Source organism: Falco biarmicus, chromosome 15 (assembly GCF_023638135.1).
Source record: "Falco biarmicus isolate bFalBia1 chromosome 15, bFalBia1.pri, whole genome shotgun sequence".
In the NCBI taxonomy this organism is placed as follows: Eukaryota; Metazoa; Chordata; class Aves; order Falconiformes; family Falconidae; genus Falco; species Falco biarmicus.
In genome coordinates, this window is record NC_079302.1 from 3,303,425 (window position 1) to 3,321,366 (window position 17,942).

General features: G+C 48.6%; 1 protein-coding gene across 1 annotated transcript in view; it reads left to right on the forward strand.

The window, feature by feature from the left end:
* The window catches only part of SLC7A5 (solute carrier family 7 member 5), a 40,888-nt gene that overhangs the window by 5,401 nt on the left and 17,545 nt on the right, over nt 1–17,942 (forward strand). The window contains exon 2 of the mRNA XM_056361193.1: nt 8,827–8,952. Within this exon, the coding sequence (XP_056217168.1) occupies nt 8,827–8,952 (126 nt within the window). The remainder of the gene's footprint in view (nt 1–8,826; nt 8,953–17,942) is intronic.

Consider the following 17,942-nt stretch of genomic DNA (forward strand, 5'->3'; position numbering starts at 1 on the left):
GCTTGCCAAATTATAGCTGTAGTCCATAAGTGAATATTCACTGTCAGCATTTCAACTAGAGATTGCAGATGTTCAAAGCAGGAACATCTTCATTTGGTATTAAGGTTTTATTTTAATCTGACAAGTTTGGCTGCTTGACTAGCTGTTCAAAGTGAAGCTATGGGTAGATTTTCAACCCATCAGGTATTAGATGGTTAGCAAGGCAAACACAAAATACATCTTGTGCTTGTCTAAGATGGGTTTTATTTTGCAGCATCGCTACTTGGATTTAATCTGCCAGGACAAGCAGGGTGTGAAGCTTTAAAGAGTTTGAAGACTTTCCACCGCTGCCCCCCGCCCCCCCCAGCCCCCAGCAAGGTGGATTAACTGGCTAAGCTTTAGCAGTAAATATGCGCTTGTTTGATCAGAGTGGAGGGAAAGGGCCTTTGTAGAATCCCTGCTGTATGCTAATGCTGCAAATCTGAGGTTGCTTTTTTAAAAGCTGTGTTTAATTAGAGAGAGTAGCGTTAATGAAAACGGCCTCTGACACTAGTAGGACTCTTCTGAAATGGGTGACGGTTTGGAGGACTCTTGAAGCACAGTAAGCAACTACCGCATTTCTTGGCACCCCTCTCTTGGCTCTCGCAACAAATGTCCCATTAAATTTTATTGTATTTGAATGATTTACATTACCACTGAGATCCTTCAGAGTCTTTCTCTTCTGACATGAACAAATTAGGAAGGCTTTCTCAGAGAAATTCTCCATCGTCAGTCTAATTCAAAGCAACATCACTAGGTATTTCAAGTATTCCAGGAGTCTTATAGTCCCAGTGTCAGATGCGGCCAATAGATCAAATGAGAAGGATGTGAGAAAGCGGGTTCTTGCCAGTCAGCGTGCAGGGCTGAGTTCTGACCCCCTGCTTAGGATAGGTGGTGTGATTCAGACTAAAACCTGCCTGGAATTTTTCATTGAGTTCATGACCCAGAGTTTAGCTCTCAGCGGTGAAGTTCAACCACCTTTCTGTGGATTCGTGGAACCTGCTTCAGTACAATTATGGGGAGGTGTTTCTGTGAGCATAATGTCTCTGTGGGCCAGGTAAGATGCCGTGGTTTGCAGGTCTGGTAGCTGACCGTCTGTTCGGCACAGATGGTGGTATGTCTGTGGGGCTTAAAGTGCACGTAACATATTAGTAAGTGTTGTTTGCTGTCAGGAAGATGTTTCATATCAGGTGGGCATGGTGGAAGAGATGTTTAGCTCGTGATAGTTATGGGGTCCTTTTAATTTGCTGGGAATGGAACAAATCTACCCCTTTCTCCCATTGCAAAATATCTTTTGTTTGTCTTCCTGTGGTAAAATGACCTGTTTTGTGAAATTGCGGCATCATGTAATTTAGAAACTTTGACAGTAAAAACACAAGCTTCTTTCTAAGGAAACAAAATAGTTTACTACTACTACTAGCGGCTAGGAGTTAGCTCCCCTAATATTAATGAATTCTTCATAGTTTTTATTCAAACCACACAGTTTGAATAGCGTAAACTGAACCTGCCATTATTACAGAACCTGGTACCAAAGCAACGGGTGCGTTTACGTAGGCTTGAGATCCAGCTTCAGCAGTTAATTGTGCGCTGAGCTCGTCCTCCGGGCAGTTCTGGCGCTGCCTTTTGGCCCTGCCTGCGCCGCACTGGTTGGCACAGCTCGTGAGAGAGAGGGATGGCAAGTGAGTGCTTGTTAATTTATTCTTGCGGAATTCTGGAAACCGGAGGGTGTGGATGCTGCTGGGATCTGTGGTACATGATGAAATGATAGCAGCATCCTGCTTTGCGCTAGCGGTGCTGGCTCCTGGTGCTGGCTCCTGGTGCTGGCTCCTGGTGCTGGCTCCCAGCTCCGACCTGTTTCAGCACCAGGGACTTCCTGGAACTGGAAGCCGGTGCAAGGATGGAGCGGTGACGCTTTCAGGGGTCTGCAGCCATTTGTTGGGGAGAGCCAGAGCTCGTGGTCTCAAGGCGGGTCTGGAGGCAATCTCTTTTCTTAAACTGCAGCGTTAGGGCAGCCTTCACCTTCTCCTTCCACCTGTGGTCCTTTGATGCAGCTGTTCCCCCAGTCCCCAGCACCGCTGTTTTGGGAAGGAAAATAACAAGGAGACTGTAAACAGTTGCCAGGTGTGTTTATTATTATAAGTTGATACATAAAGATACATTTGCTGTGGGGTCAAGTGCTCCTTTCCAACAGCCTCATGTGCTACTAAGGGTTTCCTTTCTGCAGACTCATTGCCCTGACTGTTCGGTTTCTCCAGAGACTTGTCCTTGAAGAAATATCTGCAAAGTTTTTCCTTCTGCTTTTTCTCTTTACTGCCTTGCAGGGCACAAGTCTTCACTCAATACCCATCAAGGTGAAATTTCCCAACCCGTTTTCTGTCTCTGTTCTTGTCTGTATGTCTCATGCTAGGTTGTGCTATTAGAAATAAGACATCTGAGACTACTGGAAGACGCTGCGGCGTCACAACCACCTGAATATGAAGTGTGGGAGTTTGGCCTTAGCGTCTGGTTAAGGCATTGACTTGTCCCATGGGTTTAACCGCTGTAGTCAGTATAGCATAATTCCTTGTTCGTACTGTGTGGAGTAATTTTATTTTCCATGTGTCTGACCTCTGGTGAGCCTAGGTAGCAGGGTTTTTTAAAGCACGTGGACCAGTTTGTGTCTGTGCCACGTGGTGCTGTCATCCCTGTGGTTTGGCTCTTGGTGGCCACAGGCTCAGTGTATATTGTCCCTGTGTGAAACCTGGTTGCACCGTCTTTGGTAGAAGAGGAAACCGCTTGTCCATCATCTGCACTTTTGCCAAGAGCGAAAGGAGCAGCCTTGCTGTGGAGCGGGGAAATGGGAAGGAGCTGAGAACTGTTCTGTAACTGTGAAGAGAAAATCAACATCATCTCGTGGTGGATGGTAAACTGCAGCATCGTCTTAGGACTGTAAGGGCTAAGCCCTTTGGAAATGTGCGTTACAAACAGGAATCATTGCATGCTTTATCCTCTGTGTGTGGAGGTGTTACAGTCCCTGTTTTCCTGGAGGGGAAGCTGAGATGGAGGATTTCCCTTCATTCTTCCTGTTTCCCTCCACAAGTCCCGTACCTTACTATGCATTATCATGCTGGTCCTCTAATACCACAAAAAAGAATACGTGGGTAACTTGCAGCAAGTTAATTGAGTTCACTTCTTTAAAGCAAGCTACTTACATCTATCCTTGTCACAGAGGTGTATACTGAGTTATATGGGAAGCACTACAGGTCAAGACCAGGGAAACCTGTAGGAGAGGAAATAAAGGACAGAAGTGGCGTTGTGCAAGGCTCCCGAGGTATGTAACCTCACAAGCAGCATGAATGCAGCTGTGCCAGTACCTCAAGAATTCCTACAATGAAAAGCTGCTAAAGATCTTGGGTTGAGCAGACTCCCGTCCCCCATCAGCAAGTTACATATGGTGCTGGAGTTGGATCCTTTTTTTCCCCTGCGAATGAGGACGAGTGCGCAGAGCTGTGGATCGGCTCCTTGCTTGTTTGCTTTTTTTTCTCCGAACAAAGCCTCCGTGAGCACTGTCTTTACTCTGCCTCTGATCCACGGCCGTGTTCCATTACTCCAGGAAAGCTGCGGCCCTGCCTTTTTCTGTAGGGTAGTTGCCAGGACTGTTGCATCATAAATGCCAAGCCCTGTTGGTTTACCTGTGTGCGGGCTTCCTTCATGTCCTATTTGCTTTGGGCAGAACCACATACCCTCAGGGCAGCTTTACTACATCCTGCCTTTCCTTTGTAGACATAGGAGCTGTTGTTACATACCGTGTGTTTGTTGTGGACTTGTTCTACGTGGGGATTGTCATGATCCCTTTCTGTGTCTGCTTTGTAAGGGTTTATTCCTGTTGTGATCTAGAAATCAGGGTTGGGAGGCATCTTGGAACTTGAGTTCAAAGTAATATGCCCATAAAATGTGAATTGCGAGGAGACAAGGTTCTTGGTCCTATGCTGTAGTAATCAGTTTATCCTTGGCTCCTCCCAGTAATGGGGAGATTACCTGACTGGGCAGGTGAGTGCCAGCAGGACGAGGTTAAATGACGTGCCTGAAGCCAGCGAGGACTACTAGAACAGAGTAAATAACTGAAGCCAGACCCGCCGTTGTCTTCAGAAAGCCAAACTTCTCTTTGAAAGCCTCTGGCATCCCCTGTGGCTTGAGTATCTTGCAATGACACTCACTCTCAGCTAGCTTGGACAGTCACTGGAAGAGATGAAGGGGTGAACACCACCTTGTGAGCACGTTCTCTCGACAGCAGTCAAAAGCCAGTATCTTTCCTACTTCTGGCAGAAGTACATAAATATCTTATATCTGCAATCACTGCAGCTTTCTAGCTCCTATTATCCCAATTATGTAAAGTGTTTGGAGAGGGGCTGCTGGATCAGACAGAGCGTGTCACGCCGGGTTGTGCTGAAATCCTTATTCCTAGAACGATTCCCGAGAATGGCCCCGACAGGTCACGCTGAAAGTCTGCCTGGCTGCACAGCCGGCTTTTGGCAGGGCCAGTGGCCTTAGGAAAGGTGCTGCAGAAATTAGGGCAGTGCCATCCGATCTTTCCCTGCTTTGTATCATTGCCCTGATGTATAAAGCTGTGGCCGTACAACTTTCCCCCGTTGTTCATGCGGAGCAGTTCATCTGAGGTGAACGGAGCAGTGCCAGGAGGAGTCCTGCAGCCCCTGCTTTGCAGAGTGGCATCTTGGATCAAAGGAATAAAACTTTCTGCTGTAAGAAACCCCAGCCCTCTGGTCTCCCGAGAAGTTGAGCAACCACTGGAATTTGTCAGGGAGCTTTACTGAAAAAGTACTCGGTCTGTCTTTTCGTCACTGTGTCTGTAGGATCCTTCCTGGTGGGTGGGACTGGGTTGTTTTGGGGGGTTTTTTTTGGCCCTTCCTATCTTGAAAGCATTTAAATGTAGTAACTCCACCACACTCCTTTAGGAAAGACAAATATTATTACATGGTGGGAAAAGCAAAGCAGAGAGATTGTGACTCAAAGGGCTCTGAATCACGACTGGCGTGGAAGAAGCTTTCAGTCCTGCTTATAGTCTTGGCCCTAAGTGTTTTCTTATTTTTACAGAGCCTGTTTATCTGGCACCAGTGTGTTTTTAAGGGCTCAATACCGACACTTCCATTGCTTTTCAGTTTCGGACTGTGTAGAAAGCTTTTGCCTTTTATGTACACCGTTGCCGTCCCACGGTCCATCCAACCGAGACTCTGTACAGAACCAGAACGTGAGAAACGGCCCCAAGAAAGTCAGTATTTACCGTGGGGGCTGAAGCAGCTATTGTCAAAGACACAGAATGCCTAAATGGGGAAGGGAATGTCACTGTCACACCTCTGAGGGCTGTCTTCACCAACACGAAAAGTGTGCTTTTAGATGTGTTAGCTCATCCTTTAAATATCCCTCTGTAAACAGGGAGAGTTTTATTTTTAGCGTAATTGCTGGTCGAAGTGAATCCTGGATCTTTGGTTTCCTCCCTCCCCTCCCCGTTAAGGTTCACTAGAGGTGCTTTTAGTAGATGATTTGTCATCTGTGCTTAGTGATACTTCGCTGTGTTCTCTTCTCCCCCCTCACCTCCCCCCTGTAGCACAGGCATATGTAAGCTGACCTTGCTTACCTTTGTTTTCCCCTCCCCGTGTATCTGGACAGTGTCCCTTTTAGCGTACTGGTTGGAGGCAGATCCATTGCAATCTTGCTGCAAGGGGACAGAGCTTTGCCCCTGCACAGCGCTGACGCTGCTGGCCTGCTGCTCGAGGCTGAAAAGCCTCCACGCCTGGACTTTTTGGTCTTTCGTGCCGTGTCTTTCGAGTGAGATGCACCGTATCGGCCCTGCAGAGAGAGCACAGGGTGAGGGACGCTGGGACGGGGTGTTACAGAGGGGGGAGGTGGTGTGGCGGGTTGGCTGGCACGGTTCCTCACTGCTGGCTTTCGGCTGGCGCAACCAAAGACCAGCTCGTGCTGTCCTGTGGCTTGTGTTAAGAGCTCATGGGAGTACGGGTGTCCTTCCGAATGGAAACAGCTCTGCATTGTTTCAGTCTCACCCACTCCAAATACCCAGACACCCCCAGAGTGCCAAAGGGGCTTGAGAGGCATGATTAAAAAAAAAAAAAAAAAAAAAAAAAAAAGTGATTCTGAAATGCCTTATTTCCTTCTGGCTTTCATTCTTGTAAGACATATTCGATCATGTGGTTTTCTTTGCAAAGATGTCCAACTCTTTCATTTCTCCAAACTTTACATTCTCTTCTGTTGAGATGACGCTAGATCCAAGGGGTTTGGGGGTGTGGAAGCCAACTGTCCCCAAAGCGGTCATCATACTCTGGGATGTGCAGATGGAGCTGGCTTTGCTCTTCCCTGCCCAATGGTCCCCTACCAGCAGCCTTTCCCTGACCAACGTGCGGACACTTCAATCCTCTCAGCCTGACGTGTAGTGGGCGTAGCAGCTCCCAGCCCCCTGTGAATGAACGACACGCTGGATCCCTTCTTGCCTGCCTGTGCTCTGAGTCACCGGGAAGCCCTGTCACACTCGGCGCTCACTTGAGCAGGAACACAAAGTCTCATCATCGCTGTCAGACCCCGATACTGTGGTCCCTGGTGACCGAGCTCTCTGAAGCCAGCCTGTGGGTATGTCTGAGCCTGTCTGTGCCCATGTGTTCCAGGAAGGCTATTCTCAGCTCTGGCATGGGCTCTGTGTGCATCTTCCTGAACTCTTACCAATGCAGTTGCTTTCTCACAGGCAGGGCAGGATGGCAGTGAGGCAATAAGGCCCTTTTAAATGCCTAAATACTTCTTCCTCCTCCCATGGTTTTATTTCTCGGTTTGCAGTTTATTGTGCCGTTGCTGGGAGGCAGGGTGTGAGGCTGTGGGAACGTGCCATAGCTCCAAGCTGGTGAGGTATCGGCAGCTCTGGTGCTTGGTCCTGCTGTAAGGCAGGAAGGCAGGCTCTGCCGGTCCTGGGCCACCGCCTCGTGTTGCAGGTGCTGAGTGAATATGGGGGGTGCTGGTGCCTGTGTCCTGCACTCGGGGCACACTCAGCTGGGTACCGGTCTGTAGCTGGGAGGCCACCTTGCTTCAGAGTAGGGGTGCACTGTGGTTTTCTGTGACGTGTTGAGGGTCTTAAGGCACTGGGTGCTCTTGAGGGTGGTAACCAAGCAATCCAGCTACGGGTATTTCTGCCTCCTGTGGGTATTTCTCCTATCCGTCACCTTCTGCCTCCATTCTGAAGGACCCCGTGTGGCTCAGCCCCATGGGGACAGGCTTGTGGCCAGAGTCTCCACCAGCAATCTCTTGGAGAGGCTGGTGGCCTGACAAGGATGCTGCTGAGCCCTCTCATTTCTCTGGGGGTTTGATTAAGGCTGAAATATCTCCATCAAATGCTCTGGGCTTTAAACTGCGAGTGCAGATATAGCCCGTAACCTCAAGAGAAGGGTGAGCTGCTTCCGAGCTGAATATTTTCAGGAGCAGCTGTTTGGCTCTGGTCGAGGCAGTGGCGTCCTGTGAAAATGAGCTGCAGGATGTGGGAAGGGGCCTTTGCAGGAGGGCAGAAGCCAGCTTGGAAATGATCCCGCTGGGAAAATCCAGCTCAAGACGAAAGGTTGAGATCTGCTCCTCCCTGAGCTGCTCGGTGCCGGGTCAGCTCCGGGGGCTGCTGGCAAGCTGGTGTGGAGGCAGCGAGGGGTGGCTCGGTGCAAGGGAGACAAGGAGGAGGGGAGGGCATGCAGCACGTAGGGCACTGTCATTCTCTGTGTGACATTTGCCTGCCTCTATAACAAGCAACAGGCGCTGGGGAGTGGGGAGTGAGCAGGGCACGAAAATAGTAAGTGATTTGGAAGAGCAGTAAAGGCTTTAGCCGTTATTTTCTGTGAAGCAGGTGAAACTTGGCCAGTCAGCATCTGGCTTTAGATAAACCCTAGTTCATGCTGTCCCTTGCCTGGTAGGAGTGCCACACTAAATAGCAGCAGGAGTGGGTGATACAGAGGAGGGTGGTGGAGGAACAAGGCAAAAAAAGGTAGGAAAAAAGGTTTCATTAGGTGCATTAACCACAGAGCAATTTGTCGGTAGCGGGAGCTTCTCGACAAGCAAAATGCTGACGGGGAGGCAGCGCGATCAAGTCCAAGAGCAGCCACAGCACACCGGAGCCGCTGAGCTGCTCTGCGCAGCCGTCTCTTCCGCTGCTGCCGTGCTGAGCACCTCTGAGAGCCGGCACGGCCGCTGGCACCGCTGGTGGAGTGGGTCGGGCAGAGGATGAGGGTCTCCTTAGATCCAGCTGCTCTTCCCAGCTGTGCCACTTGCCGAACAGGTCGGGCCAGGGACGTCTCTTCCAATATGTTTAGGCAGTGGTGTGGCCTCCATAGCCTTTTAGGTGCTAATGTTACACAGATAGCTATATATCAGTTCTGGGAGCTTGTCCTGATGTTTCTATGGTGTTTTCACACCACAGCAGCATTAAACTGGATCCACTTAACAGGGATTGCAACCAAGCACTTTGATGCTAATGGTTGCAGTAAGGGCTTTTATTTATCTGCCCTCAGAAGCATAACTTCCCAGGGCTGCAGGGCAGTTCCTTGTCCCAGGGAGCGTATGAACTGTTCAACCCACCTATTGCCAAAACGAAAGACGAAACAGAGAAGTGTGTGGCTGCAGAGCCTTGCTTTTGAAAAGTTACTACTTTAGGAAGAGAGTCTTTGTGTGTGTTTAAGTTTTAGCAGAAAGCAAATGCCAATTTGTCATAATTTGGTTTGCATTTTAAGTGTTTCACTGACAACTGATGTGCCTTTTCTTGTCCATTTCCCTTAGTGCTCCTCACAGCAGTGAACTGTTACAGCGTGAAAGCTGCTACTCGTGTTCAGGATGCCTTTGCTGCGGCCAAGCTGCTGGCGCTGGCTCTGATCATCATTCTTGGCTTCGTGCAGCTTGCAAAGGGTGAGTATGTTTCCCTGTTGAAGGTGGTGTGCAGTTAAAGCAGAATCTGGGAATTAGGGATAAAGCCCGAGAGTCCCAACCCAAGCATTTCAGAGATAGCAGAAGTGCTTTACAAACATCTTCTGTTCTCTTGCATGCTTGGGTGATACTTCCACCTTGTGCTTTGAGTGCTTTTGTGCATTTTATTTGCGAGATTTTGTATTTACCTAGCCAAAGTTATGCTTGATTTCACGCTACTGGAACCCAGCATATATCACCCAAGCTCTTTCCCACTTGGTGCAGTCACTGTGTGGCCTCTCCCTTTGAGATCTGCAGAGCTGCCAAGTCTACAGGGAATGAAAATTTTGGTGCTGTGGCTCTTGGGAAGTCTTTTCTGTAACTGGTGGCTGGTCATGGCCATTCGCTAGTAGAGAATTATCTGCATGTGCAAACCAACCCCCAGTAACTTTCCTTCTTTCACAAACTGCCCCTGCACGTTTCCCTTCCTCCTGCCTCAGGTATGGAAAAGCTTGGTTGGGTCCGTGGGGTCACACGGGATCAGGCGAGGCTGCAGAAACCACATGATGAACAGTGATATTAGGGCTCTCAGCTGACACTAGCACACATGTCTGTCAACTAGCATCTGAAGGAGGAGATAAAAATGGGAAGATAAAGCAAATTTCTGGTGGTTTTGCTTGTTTTCTTCATGCACACTTAAAGTCCTCTCAGACCTAGGGAGATATTTTGTTCCAAATCCATCTGATTAACTAATCCACACAGATAAGCTTTACTGTGTGCTTTTTTTGTGGTGTTTTGTGGAAATAAACTTTTCTTAAGGAACAGTACAGGCCCTGTTTGTTAAACGTGGATAAAAGTCTGCCCATAGTCCTGCCTTGCCTGTCTCTGCACTGGCAAGCATGTATGTATGCTTGTGTGTGCACGTGGGTCTTTTTAATTCCTGTCTCAGCTATGGGAGCCAGTGCTGTCTTTGCAGAATTTCTTGCTTTATCAGAGGTTTTATTTTCTTCCAGCTCAGTGCCTACACTCAACAGAAACATTGTTTGAGGCTTATCACAAAATATACCTCCTTCCTCTTCATAACTCCCCAGGCTGCTTTGCTCAACTTTTTTTCTCTCTTAGAAGGACAAGGATAAATAAACAGAAATCTGTGTTAGTTCTTTAACATTTTAGCGTAAAGGTATATTTACGATTGTTTTTTGTCTGCAGGTGACAATCTTAATTTGCATCTGCAGAATCACTTTCCCTCCCTCTATACTGTCCTTTTTGTCAAGGGTGGATCGCTTTCTGCCCTGGTTCCCCAGGTATAAGTACATGATATTTCCATTGACTTGCAGCTGTAACCAATAAGACATTTCTGTCTTGTGCACACACACCCCCCCACACACACATCCTATATTCCTCTGTCTCAGAAGCTTTTTACCTCTTACAAAGCCTCTTACAGCTTCAGGTTTTCCTAGCTTGGAGAGCTGCAGCTATGACTTGTGTGCATCTTGCACTACAGGCCATTGCACATGACATTTAGTTTTCTGCTAAACCATCCGGCCGCTTCGGACAGATTGGAAGGTAATAAGATCAAAAGTGATAGTTAGCTGGTGACCTCAGAAGGCAAACCCTTTTTCTCCTGCCTGTGCACACAGTGCTCCAGGTAAAGCAAACTGGTTCAGAGTGGGAACCTTGGGATCTACAGAGGCTGCTCCTCACAAAGTCCACGTTTACACCTTGTCCCAGGTGGCACGCTATGCTTGTCCGGGTTCCTATTTTACAACGTGCTGCCTGGGATTCTACTTGTGGTCTAACGTGGATTGTATTAATCTCCTTATGGAAGTTGCAGGCTCTCCGGCATGTCCCTAAGAATGTGCAAGCTCCTTTCGTATGCCTTCCCATAGCTTCCACCTACATTTTGCAACTTTCTCAATTTTTCTTTAAATCATGCCAGGTAACATGATGCTTTTATGTAGCAGGGATACATCAAGAGACTGTCTTTTTTTCTTCCTTTTTTCTTCAAGGAAAGCATACTAGCATCACGTAAAGCATACTGAAAATGGGAGAGTACTGCGCTGTTCTCGCTCTTTGTTGGGACAAGAAACGATGGCTGCAAGCTGTGAAGCAAGGGGTATTTAGATTAGTTATTAGAAAACCACTTTTAACTGTATATTCAGAGGTCAAGTGGATTGTCCAGAGAGGCTGTCTCACTGGAGATGCACAAGGACGGATTAAGCAGTCTCTCTCGGGAGTGGTTTAAGTGAGTCGAAGGTGCCTTGGAGCAGGGGGGACAGAGCCGGTGCCCCTGGAAGCTGCTGTGCCGGTGCTCTCTGCGGCCGTGCTGTCATTACTGGTACAGTGCAGAGCTGCTGGGTCTTCTCTAGGCAAAACACTCCAGACCAAGTCTTTTAAAGCACTGATGCTTTGAAACGGGTAGCTTTTTTCTAAAAGCCCGTTTCACCTCTGGGTAGGTGGCTGATCCTGATTCCTATACGTAACCACAGGGCCATGCCTTTACTGCTCCTCTGCGTGCCCTTGCTTTCTGTTACACTGGTTCCAATGCTCTTCAGACAAAGAGGACTCCTACCACTACCAGCTGGGTAAATTAAGTCCCAAGCCAGAGTGAAATACACACCATGTTGATTTGTCTGGGGCTGCAGTTTCTGCGGCGCTGGGGTTGTGTATCCCGTGATGGTCCGGATAGCACCTGAGCAATGCTGATTAACTCGCTTTAATGTTAGTGTCCCGTTGCTGGCTTGTGTTTACAGTATCTATAAACAGAGGAGAGGAGCAGTGCCACAGTTTCTTGCTCAAATGTGGAAACTTCTGAGACTTCACAGAAGTATGTCTTTGTATTGACCTCCCACCTTCAGCTTTTGGCTTTTCTTTTTTCCTTTCATTGGATATTTTCATTATTTTCAGAAAAGCAGTAACATCTCAAGACGAAGAAATATGTGGCGATATTACCACACAGAAAATAGTGTTTCCTTGTGATCTTTCTGTGGACAGCTGTTTTACATCACTTCTTTCATGCGACTTCAAAAGAAGGGTGGAAGTTGGTTTCCTACTTAGACAGCCTTTCAGCTGCTTGAAAGTTGACTCAGTATAGCTGACCCATTTGGGATGCAATTATTTTACTAATACAAAAGTTGCACTTTTAAAAGCCTTTGGGTGGCTGCAGTTGTGTGGCTTTAAAAGTTCGGTGTCCTGAACTTGGTATATTGGTGTGTAAAACCTTATATATGGACCCCCAACGGCAGAGCCCACCAGTCTGTAGCGCTTAAATAGGATAAATAACTTACAGCATAGACAGGATCAGTATTTTTTCACTCTGATATTATGAAAACTAGGCTTATTTTTGGTTCTACTGTTCTACCAGCTCTCACAAATTGCCTTCTGTCCAGCCACCTCTGGGTACTTTTTGGCGATATGCTTGTCCTGGGGAGCAGGATGCCCAGGACCGGACTGCGCAGCTGCTTTGGGCAGTGGCTGTGCAGGTTTGAGGGATGCTTCCCGCACTGGGTGCGACACGGTCTGCGGTTAGGTCTGCAGCTGTGCTTTTCATACCCGATCACCCTGCCACCTCCCGGTGCCTTAAAAATTAACGTGGGTGCGATGTGGTTTAAAAAAAGTGCCAATCTTTAGGGACATGGTCACACTTTTTACAAGCAAGGAAATTCAGGAAAGGTTTTGATGTAAAAAAAAAAAAAATTTCTAAACAAACATATCACAGCCATGTTTCATATATATTCTTGTCCATTGTTGATGTCCTGGGGCTTCTGAAATGTTTAGTTACCCACGGGCAGATCAAGCAGAGAGGTGCCATCCCCAGGTGCCGCACGTTCGGGGAGTGCTGTGGTGCTGGGCTCCAGCACTCGCTGCGATTCCTCACCAGCAGTTCTGCTCCAAGAAAAAAAAAGAAATCGGGCATTTGGGACTTGGGGAAATAGAATTTGACGCTTGCTTTATTGAATTATTTTTATTGAATTTATTGTCCCTTTTCCCTCTTAATGCCTAATTTCTGATCTTAAATTTCTTGTCTGCGGTGCCTCGAGTGCCTGTTTGATGGCAGCAGCATTATTCTCACTTAAGTCCCTTCGTTGGGTTGTCAGAGACCAGCAGAGCTGCATCTGCTGAACAAGCACAGGGTGAATTAAGGACAAAGCAGGCAGGTTGAACTCCAGACATTTGCCATGGAGAGTTCAGACTAGGCAGGGAGTTTTGTTCTTAATCTTGGGGTTTTCTTTTAAATAGATGCATACAGTGTCAGCCAGCACTGGCACCCCTCACTCCAATATCACGTGTTCTTTGTAAAAAGATGTTTAGAGGTGTACTTGTGGCTGGCAGATTCTGAACTCGACATGGGGGAGGGTTCTGAAAGTACTGAAATGAAGAGTCAAACCTTCAGTCATTAATGTGTGCTTAGCATGTTGGTGAAGCCTCCTAAAAATATCATTAAGTACTCCAGGTGTGAGGCAGAATCTTGGCGCCATGGGGCTGTGTGTGCATCTGGGTGCTGCTTTCATTTATCGAATCCCTTTGCATTTTGCTAGAAAATGCCTAGTTGGTCTCTGTCTGTCTCTGTGAGGGTTATTTTGCTAGTTCCCTGCCCAGACCTTTTTTCTTTGCCTTTCTTTTGATTAAAAATCCCATGATTAAGAAAGAACTGAGGGAGAGAAAGTTTACTCAATCTTCCTTTCCTCCCAAATTTTCTTCTCTGCTGCCAGTGGCAACGTCAGTTGAATGTCCCAAAAAGCCCCTTGAGGCAGCTGTGGAGTGAGAGCTGGGGCAGAGCTCGGCCAGCAGCAAAGGCCAGGGTAGAGCCGAGCATGGGGAGGGCAGGGCTGCTCTGCAGGGGTCCTGCTGACACAGCAGGAAAACTTGATTTCATGGCTGATAATTAAAATCTCAGGCTCCCTCAGGTCTCAAAGCACAATGGTGCACAGAGGCTGGGAGAAAACAAGAGTGATCATTGTATGAAGTCGCTTTGGTTTGTACCTACGTTTAATCACGCTTGGCCATCCAGAGATACACGAGCCCTTAGCACAGCTAAAGAAATCTGCTGCAAGTTTTCCTTTGGCCCGGTCTCATCTCTCGTGTCCGTAGCGTGAACCTGATCAGCAGGTTGATGTTTAGGAGTTTGTTTTCAATTGATTTATTGATTTTTTTAAAAAATATTTTTTCCCCTGCCCCATCAGTCACGACCTGCTTTTCTGCTAATGGAGGGTAGATGCAGCAATGCCTCTGGCACACTCTCTGTCATTGTACGCAGAGTGGTGGCCATTGCACTGGTGGCCGTGCCCAGAGGAACAAGCTCACCCAAGGGACTGGCTCTATCTAGGACACAAGCTGGGGCATGGGAATCAAGTGATAATAGAGCTGTAGGTGTCTGAGAGGAGTTTGGAGCCCAAAGCCAGCGCTGACGGGTGTTCAGCCAGCCAGCCCGTGACTAACTCGCACTGTAGATCCTCTTTGGCAGACGGGAGGCAAAGCCTGTGGATCAGAAAAGGTCCCTCAAGCTTTTGAGTGCAACCCTGCAAGTTGGGGCTGAGGCTGGCGCACAAAAGATTGCAAGAAAAGTGTGCCCTGCAGCTGCCCGTGCTGTTTCTTGTTACACTGGCATTCAAAAATGCCACTATAACATGATTTTCAAAGCGTTAAGCTTTGAAAGAAAGCTGTTGTGCTTCCCTTACTCACCCTCTTGTTCACGGAGCACATGGACAGTGGAAGACTGTACCGAAGGAGAGCAGAAACAAGGAAGCTGGGAAAGCTGCCAGCATCCTGAACCTCTAAATCACATCAGCCATATGTCGGAGATTAATCAGGCGTCTTAACACTGGAGGGTTGATGCAACACAATTATGTTTTATGGGCCTCTCACTCTCTTATGTTTGATTTCTTTTCTAGCCAAAGGTGGATGCAAATGTTGAGGCCAGGTGGGCACAGCAGGTTAGCGTGCTCTGCAGCTTGCCTGCTCTGGTTTGGAGTGAGCAATGTTCATTTCTGCTCAGACAATTTTTTTTCTTGCCCTCTCTGCCCAGAAAATTTTCAGCAATTATAGATTCAAGGATAACAGTTCGGCCTGCTGGGACTTTTGCATTTTACAAGTGCAAGGTTGCCTGTCCAAAAATAAATAAAATGCATTTAATAACAACAAAACAACAACAGCTCCTCCCCCAAAATACAGAAGCAGTCGGTCAGTGACCTGTGCTGCTTGTTAAGCTCACTGTGAGTTGGAGTGGCTCTGTATGCGCACGCTGGAAGCTCGGACTCTAATGATGATGTGAACCGATGTTTGTTTAGCGTTGCGTATCGAGGCTCGTAGCTGCGTTAGCTCTTCAGGCTGGAAATGTGCTGTGACACCTGAAAAGCTGCTGCTTTAATCCAAGGAGTTGTGGATCGTAGCACGTTGCTCATTTTCGGCACGTGGAACGAAGCGCCAAGCGCTGAGCTGGATCAAGGTAGGTGCCTTGCGTGGGAGGCTGAGGAGCGCACCCACAGGGCACCCTGCTCACCCCTCTGGTGGGCTCGGTGGGGGTTAGGGCAGCCGGTGTGAGAGGCTCTGGTGGCTTCACATTTTTCCAAGTTCAGCTATCCCAGCAATGCAGACATATTTAACTAGAGAGCAGCTAATTCTCTGGTATTTGCTTCTGTGCATCTCTGTCGGGCTCTTCTCCCTCTGCCTCCCTGAAGTCTCTGGCCGCAGCAGGAGCAGTGGCTCATGCCTGAGGTGTGTCAGCGATAGCTCTGTGTCTGCGCGCGTGCCTTTGCTTGCATTCGAGACTGAACTTTTCCCACAGCCTCCAGCTGCTGGGCTGAACTGAGCGGCCTTGCCTGTGGGGCTGGAGATGTGGGTGATGGGCAGGGGGATCTCCCTCCCCAGGTGCTCTTGGCTCTCCTGCGTGCCAGGCTGGTTGGCTCTGTTAGCCCCCAGAGCCTGGTCAGCTGGCTCCTTCTTGCTTGTCGTTCTCAGTCCCAAGTTTCTATGGATGTGGATTGCATGTGTTGCGCAGATAATGAAAAGAAAAAAGCTTATGGAAGTGACTAGAAACCCACTGGGTGGTTTGTTCAGGGTTTGCACCTTGCTGTGACTTTGCCCAGATAGGGGCAGACAAGGGGACATGTAGGAAACACCTTTCCATGCCATGCTAAGGATCGAAGGGACCCTGCTTATCCAGGGTCTCTGCAGTGCCCCCGTGCTTTCCAGCTGCCGGAGGAACCCAGCATTTTGAGGTCAGGGCTTGCGCCGCTGCTTCTGGGTCTGCTTCTCTCTTTCCCATCAGCAAATGTTACGGCGGCTGATGCAGAGGTTGTGAAAATCGAGAGGTTTTTGCTGAGGAGGAAGATAAAAAGGTCTTCTGGTGACATCAGCAGGATGCAGAGAAGGTGGGAAAGGTGCTAAATGCTGTCTGGCCCAGGTGGTGTCCTGGTGGACAACTGCAAAAGGAGGAGTTGTGAAGCTTGAGTAGTGGGGTGGAGTGAATGCAGGAGCCCAGACCCATGGTTTCACCCTGAAGGAGGAATAACAGCTCTTTGTAAATGGTATTGACAGAGCTTCCCAGCACTGGGAGGAGAGGAGCTTTTCTGTAAACCAGAAGGTTGTAGCTGAAGTGAGGGGAAGTGTCACAGCCTGTCCGCAGCTGCTGGTGAGAACTGGGACGTAAGCCAGGAGCCTCTGGCTCCTCCTTGGATGCCCACTCTGCTCTTCCAAGGTTCTGGTGCTGTCTTTCAGACCCATAAACTTGTCTGCTATGGGACCCGAGTTTAATAGCTGCTGTTCGAACCTGCTTAATGCAAAGCTGTCTGCAGAGTGGTGGCAAGCAGAGAAGAGCAAACGGCTTATGTGGCTACCAAGTGTGCGTTTCCCAGGGAGCTCCGAGCTGGCGAAGAGATGCTCTCCTAACCCTGGCCCCTGCACGTTTCTTGCCATCTCATTATTCTGAATCGGTCTACTGAACTCTCGCTGCTTTTCACAGAAAATGGCTCAAGAGCTGAGTTGATCTTCTCCTCTGGGGTTTTTCCATGTATACAACACATTTCTCCCTGGCTCAGTTTCTTCCACGAGTGAGACACACTGAGGGCCCCCCAGGTCTTGCTGAGCTCTCTAGATGGCCATGTTCCCTCTCCTCGCTGTTTAGGCAAGTTAAAAATATTTAATTATCATTAAATGCTTTCTGCAAGAGAAGATTGCTGTGCTATTAAAACCGGAACAGACATGACTGGGGAGCAAATGAACATTTTCAAAGAAAGGGTCTGAACATGCAGCACGTGGACCCGAAATAGGTCCCTCCCGCAGAAAGGCCCCAGGTGACCCATCGCTTGCCGGCGCAATTACCAGAGTCTTGGCAGCTGGCAAGATCAGCAAATGGGGTTTATGTCAGAGCTTGTTACCTTAATTTGGTTAATTGTAGAGCAGAGTGCAGTTGAACAGCCAGTTCAAATCAGGTTTCAGATCTCTGGGGTGCCGGGCACGGGCAGGGCATTGCCTAGAGAGCAGTGGTGGCTGCGTGGGCTGGGGGAGGGCAGGGGAGCCGGGAGGGTGGGCAGAGCATGGCTTCGCCCAGGGTGCGCTCGCTGGCAGACCTCTTGCTCTCTGGGAGCGGTTGGGGCCGTGCTTGGCAGCCTCACCTACAGATCTGTAACCCTAGTTTGATCCAAAGTCTGTTGGGAGCCTTGAATTGCACATTGAGGCTTGAAAGATGCGGTGTCTGGGACGGAGGCTCGTACCTCCCTTTGGAACAGCAGTTCCTAGGGGCGTTTGTACTAGAGGAAGGAGGTAAGAATGACCCTGCTGGACCATCTACCCAGTGTCCCCAGTCTCCAGCTGGGGCCAGTAGCAAGCATCAGTGGGTAAGTGCAAGAACAAGGGGGACTCGTGGTGCTCCCTGGATGCTTTCTCAGCCTCCAGTGCACCTCTGGGTCTTCTGCACCAGATGAGGTATCTTTGTGTGATGATTCCTCCTCCAGGGATCTGTTTAACGACTACTTGAACCTCTGTCTAATTGTGTG